At 25.3% G+C, this 12,440-nt stretch overlaps 1 protein-coding gene across 1 annotated transcript in view; it reads right to left on the reverse strand.

The window, feature by feature from the left end:
• Positions 1-11,091, reverse strand: part of LOC117171636 — a 16,191-nt gene extending 5,100 nt beyond the window's left edge. Inside the window, exons 1-3 of the mRNA XM_033359123.1 lie at positions 10,847-11,091; positions 1,499-1,632; positions 1,026-1,173 (exon numbers count right to left, since the gene is read on the reverse strand). Of these exons, the coding sequence (XP_033215014.1) occupies positions 1,026-1,173; positions 1,499-1,578 (228 nt within the window). The 5' untranslated portion in view covers positions 1,579-1,632; positions 10,847-11,091. The remainder of the gene's footprint in view (positions 1-1,025; positions 1,174-1,498; positions 1,633-10,846) is intronic.
• Between the last annotated feature and the right edge of the window lie 1,349 nt (positions 11,092-12,440).

The following is a 12,440-nucleotide window of genomic DNA, read 5'->3' on the forward strand; positions in this document are numbered from 1 at the left end:
CCCCTCCCATTTAATTCCAAATCCAAAAAAAGATATTCCCTAATTTTTTTTTAATTTTATTCTACCAGATGCCAGTTTTTACTTGAAGTTTCTCATGAAAAATGAATGGGGAAAAATCACTTTTTTGAGTTTTTGGAATAATTTTTTTAGAGTTTGGGAAAATGTGACGGGAAATTATAGAAGCTTGTACAGAATCACGCAACATAGAATTTCATGTATCAGAGAGATGGGCTTGAAACCCCGAAATACCCTCACGAGTTCCTGAAAACTACCCTTGAAACCAAAAATGTCAATTCTTCATCAAATTGACCTTTTGAGCACTGTATTCTCGCCTTTTTTTTACTTAAAACTATTTATATTGGTCTAGTAGAATATTTATTAAATTTATTAATTAACTTTCAACTATTCAAACAAATTCCATTTGTTTGAATAACTTTTTTTTTCGAAAATTCTGTTTTTTCCCTAAAAATTATTACAATTGGTCTAGTGGAATATTTATTAACATTATTTTATTAATTTTCAATGGTCTAAACAAATACAATTTGTTTCGACAATTTTTTAAATTAAAAATTATGAATATTTCTTTGGTGGAATATTTATCAACATTGTTTGATTAATTTTTAATCGTTGAAACAAATTCCATTTGTTTAGATATATTTATTTATTTTTTGAATAAAAATATTACTTTTGGTATAATGGAATATTTAACAACATTGGTTAATTAATTTTGAATTATGTAAACAAATTCTATTTGGACTTCAAAAGATAGAAATGGGAGTTCAGAGGATTGAAAGGCACTTGGAAATATTTTAACGGATTTAAAATAATTTTAAACATTTCAAGGAATTTCAATACATTAAAAAAAGGAGTTGAAGAGATTACAAGCATTTTCATCGCAGGCGTGCCCTAGATTTCAAGAGTGAATGAACCGCTCACTCTAAATAAGAGATTTAGGTGATATAATGTATTTTTTTTATCACATTTACCAATTCGTATTTTTTGGTCATTAAAAAAATAAAGCTTACATGCCCTTTCTGCAAGACATTTCGGCCCTTTTGGATTTTCTTCGCCTTTTTCCTAGATTTACAGTACTGAGAATATGCAAGTAAATGTGTGCTTGGTGGCAATTGTTCTTTGTCGTCTATTTCCGCTTCTCCCAGGAGCTCACGGAGACTGGTGAAATAATTGTCAAGTTATGATTTGATTAAATAATTTTCAATTATTGATAATAAAAAAAAATTCCGACTTAAGCATGAAAAAGTCGTTTTTTGACATCTCTCTTCTGTCCGTAAAATGGCACATTATATCGCTAATCTTCTAAACTTTCTTAAAAAGACTTTCTACGGCAGTTTTTATGTGCAGTTAGAACTGCGCATCAAAACTGCCATAAAAAGTCTTTCAAGACATATTTCACGAGTTTTAAACTCACTAATATCATTGACATAATTGATAAAAGAACCTTAGCCGGAAGAAAAGCATAGGTGAAAGAATGTAATACCTTAAATGTCTCCTCAGCGACAAGCGAGATTGCATTTTTCGATTTTTCCGGTTCACCTTGGAAAAATCACCTTGGGACATCACGTTACTCACGTTCTCTTATCAGTAAGGCAGATTTTCGATGTTGAGGGCCACCTTGAGTAAAAAAATTGAAAAAAAAATTCTTTAAAAAAAACTCTGATTACAGCCAAAATAGCCTTTTACGGTTATCTATCGGATACCAGTACATACTGGATAATGCGATTTTCTTATAATATACATTATATTAATACTCTCTAGTATTTCATTACAAGAATTTGTATTAAATTCAGGGTTGCTAAAAAATTCCAATTTCGAAATTCTCTGATGTTCTCTGACTTTTCCTAGGTCAATTTTTGATTTTCCCTAACATTCTAAATTTTTCTTTCAGGTATTAAAACAACCTTGGATGGTCAGTATTGTTAATGCAAACAAAATATTTGTTGCTAAGTTTATTTAAACCACTTTTAGTGACAATAGCCATACAATTTTATAAGGTGTCGTCCACAAATTACTTGAGACATACATACAATACAATAATTTTAAACGAAATAGTTGACTTTTCAACTCAAAAAGATTAATTTCTAACCAAAAATGCAATAATTGAATTTTTAGTTCAAATAATTAATTTTTAACTAAGAAAAAAAGGAAATTTCAACAATATAGTAAAATTTTCAGCCAAAGTGATGAATCTTCGATAAAAAATATAAAATCTCAATAAGAAGTGTAATATTTGATATTTTTACTACAAAATATTGTAATTTTCAATGAAAAATGGTTTGAATTGAACTAAAAAATAGGAAACGTCATCAAAATAAATGAATTTTCAACTAAAAGAAACAAAATTCCAGGCGAAAGTGAAATAGTTACATTTTTAGTCTAAAAAAATTAATTTTCAACTGAAAAACTAATTTTCAACAAAATAGTTACATTTTCAATCATGTTCAATTCAATCAAACAATTGCATTTTTCACTCAAAAGGCGAGTTTTATACCAAATATAAGAGAATTTTTGAAAAAATACATGAATTTTTAACTTAAAAAAGTCGATTTTCAATCAAAAATGTAATAATTTAATTTCCAGTTAGAAAAATAAATTCTAAAAAAAAGGATATTTAACCAAGCAGTAGAATTTTCAATCAAGAAAATTAAATTTCGATAAAAATATACAAGTTTTCCATAAAAAATGGCATAGTAAGATTTTCAGTTTAAGAGATGAATTTTTAAATAATATAATCAACCATCAACAACACAAAAATAAATTATTAACAATAAAAATAAATATAAATGTAATATAATTTAATATTATAACTTTTCTATCAAAAGAGAAGATTTTTCAACAAAATAACTAAATTTTTACCTAAAACAGATCATTTCTAATATTAAAATAGGATAGTTACATTTTCAGTAAGAAAATTAATTTTCATCAGGAAAAAGGAAATAAAATCTCAACGAAATACTCAAATTTTCAACCAAAAAGATGAATTTTCAACGAAGACACATTTCAACCAAACATAAAATAGTTAAATTTTCAGTTAAAAACATTAATTTTCTACCAAAGCAGGCAAATTTTATACAACTTTTCTAAAGGAAAAGTCGAATTTTCAATAACAGAGTTGAATTTTTACGTAAAAGAGATAAATTTTGATCTAAAAATAGAATAGTTAAATTTTCAGTTAAAACTACATTTTTAAAGAAATAAGAAAATTTTAAACAAAATGGTTAATTTTGTAGCAAAAAAGATGAAATTCCAAACGAAGAAGATACATTTTCAACCAAACATAGAGTAGTTCAATTTCAAAAAAAAAAAAAAAAATTGATCAAACTAGTAAAACGTAGGGTGGCAGTAGAGTACTAGATCACTAAGATTTTAATTAAAAATGGGTTTATTGCGTAAAAAATCTTTAAAAATTAAGTATACATTGTCGCAAATGGATTTTTTTAAATCTCGATTTTTAACACAATAAATTAGAATTTATATATATATTATGTTTAGCAAAAAATGGCTGTCATACTGTGATATCCTGACCTTCAATTTTGATTTTCTATGAATAGGATAAGTGTTTATGATGAATAATGTTCTATTATTATTTAGTAACTCAACGTCTTGGAAAATTTCATTTGTTTAAAAAATTTAAAATACGATTTTAAATACCTATCCAAAATCTATTTTAAAAATCTATGAAATTTTAATCTTAAAATTCTCGGTCGATTTTTTCGGAATTATCTAACATTTTTCATTCAACTTTATTTACCATTAATTAAGTACTTGATATATCGGGTGCATGGTTTTATTTTTTATTTTAACTGAATATTTAATTTTTTATTTTGAACAAAAACGAGGGTTTTCAAACTAAAATGATGAATCTTCAATCAAATATGAATTCTCGACAAAAAACGTAATAGTTTGGTATTTCAACTAAACGATATTTTCAATTTTAATGAAATACAGTTGAATTCGGCCAAAAAAGACTAATTTTCAACAAAATATTTGAATCTTCAACCACAATAGACTAATTGTCAACCAAAATGTCGTGAATTGTGAACAAAAAATATGCAATTTTACCAAAATAGATGAATTTTTAAACCAAAATGACCAATTTTCAACAACAAAAAAAGGAATGTTTAAAAAAATTGGCTACAGTTGTTCTTAAAGGTCTGTTTTTAAATAGATGTGCGTGAAACCAAATTCTTCAAAATAATATCATATTTCTGTTTTTCCAATTTTTTTCTGAGATTTTTTTTACAGTTCCACTGAGAAAACATACAGTTGGATGCTATAAATGTCTGAACTGTTCAAGCCGACAAATTTAGGTGGAGTTTCCCCGTTAGTAATCCAAATCCTCGACGTCTTCCTTTGTCTGCTAATGTACACCGTCTACTCTGCAATCAGCGCATTCAGTACACACTTTATTCTTGCAGACTAGTTATTAATATTATATTTTTGCAGGATTTTTTTCGTGGAGTTTACAAAAATGTTAAATAATTAATAATTATATAAATAATAATCTTCAAAGTAATTCATTCCCCTTGTCCACATTGAAACTGTTTAACAAATATTTTTCTAAAAAATAGGTGTGTCACGAAAATCTCGAAAAAAAAACGGTTGTCGCTTTTCCTAAATGTTGACAGAAATTTAAGATTTATTAATGAAAATTTGTATAATGACAGTTTTGATTAAAATCATTAATTTTCAACCAGAAAAAGGGTATTTTCAAAAAAATAGTTAAATTTTGTATTAAACTGACGAATCTTTGATTAAAAAAATGAATTTTCAGCAAAAAGTGTAATAATTGATATTTCGACCAAAACTATTTTAATTTAAAACAAAATCTTTTAAAATAAACCAAAATATACGAATTTTTAACAAAACAGTATAGGCATTTTTTAACAAAATAATTGAATTTTCGACTAAAAACAAAGGAGCTTTCAACAAAATTAGTGGATATTTAACTAAAAAGATCAAGTCTCTATAGTTAAAATTAAGTAGCCACATTTTTAGTCAAAAAAATTCATTTTCAACAAAAAAGGGAATTTTCCAAAAAATTGGCTACATTTTTAACCAATAAAATGAATTTTTAACTGAAAGGTTGCATCTTCAAAAAAATATAAAAAAATTCAACAGAATAGTTGAATTTTCAACCCAGAAGATGCATTTTCTACTAATAAGGACCAATTTTCAACTAAGCAGATGAATTTTTAACTAAAGAAGATCCATTTTAATAAAAAAATAGAATAGTTCAATTTTCAGTTGGAGAAATAATTTTTTTACCACATTAAATTAAATTTAAACAAAATGTTTAACTTTTAACAAAACAAATAAATATTTTACCGATAAGATAATTTTTCTACTTATGAGATTACTTTTCCACCACATTAGTCGAATATTCAACAAAATGATTGGATTTTTACCAAAAACTAATTTTCAACCAAAGAAATGAAATTTCAACTACAAACATTATTAAGAAAATTAACTGTTTCGAAAAAATAGATCAATTTTCAACTAAAAAAGATCAATTTTTAACAAGAAAGGATCAATTCTACCAAAATACACGAATTTTGATTTTCAACCAAATATTTTAATTTTTAACGGAATTTTCAAGCAAACAGTTAATTTTCTGCTAAAAAAATATCAACAAAATAGATGAATTTTCAACTAAAAAGGATCAGTTTTTAAAAAAAGAATAAATTTTACCAAAATACATGCATTTTTATTTTCAAACAAATATTTTAATTTTTAATGGAATTTTCAACCTAATATTTTAATTTTCAAGCGAAACAATTAATAATCAGCTAAAAAAACTTTGTGTTTTTTTGTAGAAAATTAAATGTTTTAACAAAAATAGACGAATTTTCAACTAAAAAAAGATCAATTTTTAACTACAAAAAATTTAATTTTCAGTTAGAAAAATAAGCTTACAAGAAAATAATTTTGTGATCTTGGTGCTTTACATTCGAAATCTCTTTAATTTGGAAAATTTATATTTGAAAACTTGACTTTTGATTTTCAAAATCAACAAAATTAGGGAATTTTCATTTTGTACATCTTTAAATTCAAGAATTCCCAAATGTAACTATTCAAAGTTGTAGAAAGTTTACTTTGAATTGTACATTTAAGGAATTAAAGATGTTTTTATTTTAAAAATTCCTAATAAAAAATTATGGAATAAATTTTAAGTTTCATAATTGAAAAAAGGCAATTAAAAAAATTAACAATGAAAAATTTTAAAACTTTAATGATTAAAACTCGACAATTCTTCAATTTGGAAGATTTAAAATTGAAAACTTCACTTTTGATATTTAAAATCATCAAAATTTAATAATTTTTGTTTGTATCTACATTTATAAAATTAAAGACATTTAATACTAAACAAATACGCGAATTTTCAATTGTAAACATCTTCAAAATGGATAAGTGTTGTAAATGGAAGATATTAGTGAGACTCAGAATTCCAGAATGTTTTTTTAAGAACATATTATGATATAAATCACCACCTTAGCTTATTATTTCTATTGCTTTTAATTCCTTCTGGCTTAATATATTATTTTTAAATCAAAGTTACAGATTACTGCGAATGAAGAATAAAATTAAACTTAAAATTAAAATTAAATGTAAAATTAAATCTAAATTTAAAAATTGTATGAAAGCCAACGTATACCTATTCCAATTTTTTAAAAATTTTAATTATAATTGTGTTTTATAGTCTTACTTTAAATTGAAGTTTATATTTTAATTTGAGAATTTGGCAATAAAAAAAAAACAGAAGTGTGCAATAAACGCGCATAGCGCCCTAATTTCCCATGTATATTAATTTCAGTAATTTTTTTAGGAGTAACATAAATCCACGAGTAAGAATGGTTAACTGAGAATTTCATATAAAATTTTTTCTTAAGTTTAGTTACTTATTAGTTTAAAGACTATTATTTTATTTTACGCAACCTCTAAATAGTGAAAATAAAAATCATGTCACCCAGTTTCCTGAGTATACTATATCATTTGAAAACTTCAACGTGAGACTATGCAAATTCTTAGAGAAGAATTTGTATAAATTTTGAATTTTCTAAGTAGACACGTTTATATGAAAATAAATCGCATTTTATTTTATTCATTTTACATACCATAAAATATTCCATGACCAATAGATTTAGTTGATAGGTAGGGTCGATGTGCGGGAAGTATGGAAGCACGAGACAATTTGGAATGAAAAACAAATTAATCATTAACTTTTTTACAATAAGATGATTATATATCTCTTATTATTTTTATTATTTGTTATTTTTTGTCATTATTTATTGCTTTAATCAATTATTTTTAAAGAGACCGAGATGCTTTATAAAACTTCAATTCGTACTTGTGTCATTTTATTTTTTTTAAAGTTTTTCCTAAATAAAGCACCTTTTATTTAATTTAAAAAATTTTAATCAAGGAAGATATTTGTTTTTTCTTGTATTTGTTTTTTTACATTTTACATATTTACTATACTTTTAATGATGAAGTACGACACGGTAATTAAAAATCAGACTAAGGAGTAACAATGGTATCTGTTGTTTTTCATCCTCATTGTGAAATACGATAATCTGCGTCAACAGTTCCAGATTAGTTGGAAAGGTTCAAGAACCTCATTTTTAAAATAAAAATGTGAGTAAATAATAATAATTATAAAATAACATTTTAATGTATATATTTCTGTAGAAAAATATTTTTAAACCAATTAAGAAATTATACAGTTTAAAATTAGTAAGTTTTTAAATATTACTGAACATTCATTCTAAATTCCCATTTTGTTATTACACTTATCAACAACAAAAAATCTAAAATCGTCAACAAACTACCAAAAAAAAAATTCAGGCCACTTTTTGCTGATTAATGAAAAGGACGATTAAATGTAGAATGTCCAAAGATACTTTTTGCGAAATTTTAAACAAGACTCTTCTCAAATATTTGAAATATCACCAATCAAAATGTAACTTCGTAATTTCGTTCCACACTTACCCCTGCTTACCCTATATTTAGTTCTATTGTTATTCTAAAAAATTTAAATAAAATATGGTTCAAGTGCTGCAGAAATGTAATCTATTTCTTTTGTTTTAATGTACACCTTAAATGTCTCTTGAAAGTACTTAAGTACTTTGAGTACTTCCCACGACCTCGAAATGGAAAAGAAAACACGTACCGTTTAAAAATTTGTTTAACGCCTTAAATGAGATTCACATAACCCATTGAGTGGGTACAAAAATCGGCCACTGTATAAAAGAAAACCACGGTATGGCAAAAGCATTTCCCTGCCTCAAGCCATACAAAATTTACATTTTATATCAAAATAGGCACATTGGTTATCAATCTAAGGAGTCATCCATAAACTAAGTTATTAATTTTGGAACATTTTTGACCCACTCCCACCCCGTTATTTTGAAAAAAATTCCCAATTTAACAGAAAAATGTACCCACAATATGTAACTTTACCGAAATAATTAGGAAATTTTACCGCAAATTTTTTCAGGAAAATTCCCTGAACACCGGAAAAATGATTGAAATCTTCATGGAATTTTGATGAAGAAATTTTGGGTAAAATTCCTCAAATATTTTTTAAACATACCGAAATCATCAGGGAATTTTTCCAGGGTTATTTTCAGGAAAATTCCTTAAACATTGGAAAAATTACCAAAATCGTTGTGGAATTTTGCCGAAGTTATTTGGGCAATATTCCCAAAATATGTAACAAATTTACCATAATAATTAGGAAACTTCACTGAAAATTTATTCGGGAAGATTCTCTAAACTCTGGAAAAATTACCGAAATCGTTACAGAATTTTACCGAAAATTTCCCAACATTTTTTGGGAGAATATTTCCTAATTACTGAAAATTATCGAAATCGTTGCGGCATTTTACTGAAGTTATTTTGGGGAAATTTATAAAATATGTAACAAATTTACCGAAATAATTAAGAAATTTTACCATAAAATTTTCCGGGAAAATTCCCTAAAATCTGGAAAAATTGCCGAAGTCGTTATGGAATTTTCTCGAAGTTATTTTGAGCCAAATTGCCAAAATATGTAATAAAATTATATTAATAATTAGGAAATTTTTTCCCAAATTCTTAGCGGGAAAATTCCCTAGACAAAATAATTAAATATTTAACAATAAAGTTGAATTTTTAATCAAGTACATTTAAGTTCTTAAATAAAAAAGCTGAATTCTCAACGAAAGATATAATATTTCGCGTTGAATTTAACTAAAAAATTCAAATTTTAAATAAAATAGCTGCATCTTCAACCAAAATGATGATTTTTCAAAAAAGAAGATTAATTTTTAGCTCAAAAAGACGAATTTTCAACAAAATACAAGAATTCGCCACAAAACAGTTGAATTTTCCACCCAATACTAGTTAATTCTTTAAATAAATGGTTCATTTTTTATCAAATAATTTAATTTTGTACCAAAATAATTGGATTTTCAAACAAATGGTTCAATTAAAAAAAATTTAAACAAAAATGTAATAGTTACAATTTCAACAAAAATTCCAGTTTTGTACCAGTTAAATTCAATAAAAAAAGAGAAATTACTAACAGAATAGTTGAATTTTCTACCCATAATAGTTGAATTATCAACAAAAGAGCTAAATTTCCAGCAAAAAAAAAGTTGTCAGCCAAACACGGAAGAAACATTTTCAGTTTCGAAAATTAATTAAAAAAAAAAAATTTCGACCAGTTAAATTGGACCAGAAAAGACGAATTTTCAAAAAAATACATGAATTTTAAACAAAAAAGGTGGATTATCGTTTTTTTTTTATTAAATTTTTTTTTAATTAAAAAATTGTTAGTTTGGTTAAAAATTCAAATGTTTTGGGGAAGACTCGTATTATTATCTGGAAAAGTCATCAATTATGTATTTAAAAAAAGAAATGTTAGGTAGCAAAGTGAACTACCTCGTAGAAAAATAATTTTTGTTTTGATCTTGAAAATTAATGCCTTGCAATCAAAAATTGGCTGCTACATTTTTGTTTAAAAATCATTCTTTTTTAGTTTAAAAAATCAATTATTTGGTTGATGATTGATGTATTTTGTACAAAATTATTTTTTTTGCCTTAGAAAATCAATTTTTTTTATTAAAGATGCAATTGTTTAGTTGAAAATTGAACTCATTTTTATTTAAAATAACAATATTTTTTAGTTGAAATATTAAATATTAAATTTTTTGTAGAGAATTAAACCTTTACGATTGAACTTCAATTACTTCGTCAATCTTATTGATTGAAAATCCAAATATTTGGTTCGAAGTTGGTACATTTTGTTTAAAAATGCATCGTTTGGTAGAAAATTAATCTTCTTGATTAAAAATTAATATTATTGGGTTAAAATTCAACGCAATTGATGAATTTTTTCTTTATTAACTGAAAAATCTTTCCTAGTTGAAAATTCGTCGTTTTGGTTCAATTCAACTGATTTCGATTTAAAATAAAAATATTTCCTTAGTTAGAATATCAACTATTACATTATATATGTTAAAAATTAATTTTTTTTCGAAAGTTGAACTGTTATACTAATTCATAATAAAAGAGTCACATATTACCAAGTGCCCCCCCCCCTCCCCCAATTGTCTTACGTAATTTTTAGAGAACCAGAGATAAATTCACGAAAAAAATACGCAAGATAGGGGAAGAAGGTTACAAAAAGATGTAACCTAACAAAGAGGGGTGCGTTGTTTAAAATTTCAGAAAAAAAAACTTAATTCATGCATGGCCCCTGAGTGAGGGTCCTTTATGAATACAGATGAGGTCTATTTTTATAAACACGAAAGTTATTAATTATAGTATGCTTCTGCCAACTCACCCTGTTTCCGGGGGCTGGAAATACGACCCTCAAATGAGCCTGATCTTCCTCAGAACAGGAAAATGTTCGTCGATGAGGATGACAGGTCTGACCTTTTTTGGGATACTTTGATATCCAGCTGAAAGTCTCCAAGGGAAACCGTGTGAAAAACATGATACGGATGAGCAGTCTCAATATTGACTTTAGAATTTGCTAATGAGCAAAATATTTTTTCGAGGGAAAGCCCTCATTTATCTTTCAATAGTTCACTTTATTCCTATTCATATCATCTTTATTTTATTTTATTTTATAATATTTGTACTGAAGTTAGTTCAGAATCGAAACCAGATTCGAAATCGAACAACAAACTCGTTTTTATTGTTTTTTCAGAGTACCGACTAAAAACTACGTTATTAACTTTGAGCTATCTTTCTAAAATTTCCAGTTTAAAAAATTAATTTTCAAACCGAAAAATTGATTTCTAACCAGTTGAATGAAAACAAAGAAGATGAATTTTTAACGAAATATTTGAATTCTCAACAAAAAGTTTTAATTTAAACAAAAATTTTTTTGGAGTGAATGTTTAACGAAGTAGTTCAAATTTAAACCAAACATTTATTTTTCTAACCAAAAAATATTTATTTTTTCCAAATAGTTACACTTTTAACAAAAGGGATACTATTTCCACTAAGAAGATTAATTTTCTACATAAAAAGGCCAATTTTCAACAGAATTGTTGAGTTTTGAATTCAAAAAGACAATTTATCTAAAAAAAAGTTGAATTTTTAACCTGAAAATATAGTTTGTTAACAAAAAAGTTAATTTTCTACAAAACAGTTCAATTTTCTTAATATATTGAATTAATATATCAACACGAAAATATCAATTTTCAACTAAAAGAGCAATCTTCAATATAAAAAATTAATTTTTCAATAAGTAGCATAAGCTTAAATAAAGTAATTTATTTTTGGAAAAAACAAAGGAATTTTAAACAAAATAATTGAATCCACACCCAAAATAGATTACTTTTAACCCTTTAAAGCAGGTAGTTGCCTTTTTAAACGTTAAAAGATGCATTTTTATCCAAATTGTTATATTTTTATCTATAAAATATCAATTTTCAATTAAAAGGATCAATTTTCACCTAAAAGGAGAATTTAATAAAAAGTTAATTTTCAACTAAATAGTCCAATTGTATAACAAATTGTTAATTGCCAATTCAAAAAAACTAATTTTATTTAAAAAAAAGTTTATTTCTAAACCAAAACTGATTAACTTTCAACAAAACAATTGCATTTTTCAACCAAAAAGGACAAATTTCCAGCCGAATAGATAAATTTTCAACTATGCAAAAGATAAATTTTCAATCGAAAGGATCTTTTTTAAATCAAGAGAGAGATAGTTACGAAGATTAATTCTCAAAGAAGAAAAACTTATTTTCAACAAAATGGTTCAATTTTCAATAAAAAGGTTAAAGAGTTAAATTTTTACGAAAAAAGATACATTTTTTTAAAAGAAGATTAATATTCTACCAAAAGACTAATTTTGAACAAAATATTTACATTTTCAACAGAATGGTAGAAGTTCGAATTCAAAAAGACGATTTATCTACAAT

Source organism: Belonocnema kinseyi, chromosome 4 (genome assembly GCF_010883055.1).
Source record: "Belonocnema kinseyi isolate 2016_QV_RU_SX_M_011 chromosome 4, B_treatae_v1, whole genome shotgun sequence".
Classification (NCBI taxonomy): Eukaryota; Metazoa; Arthropoda; class Insecta; order Hymenoptera; family Cynipidae; genus Belonocnema; species Belonocnema kinseyi.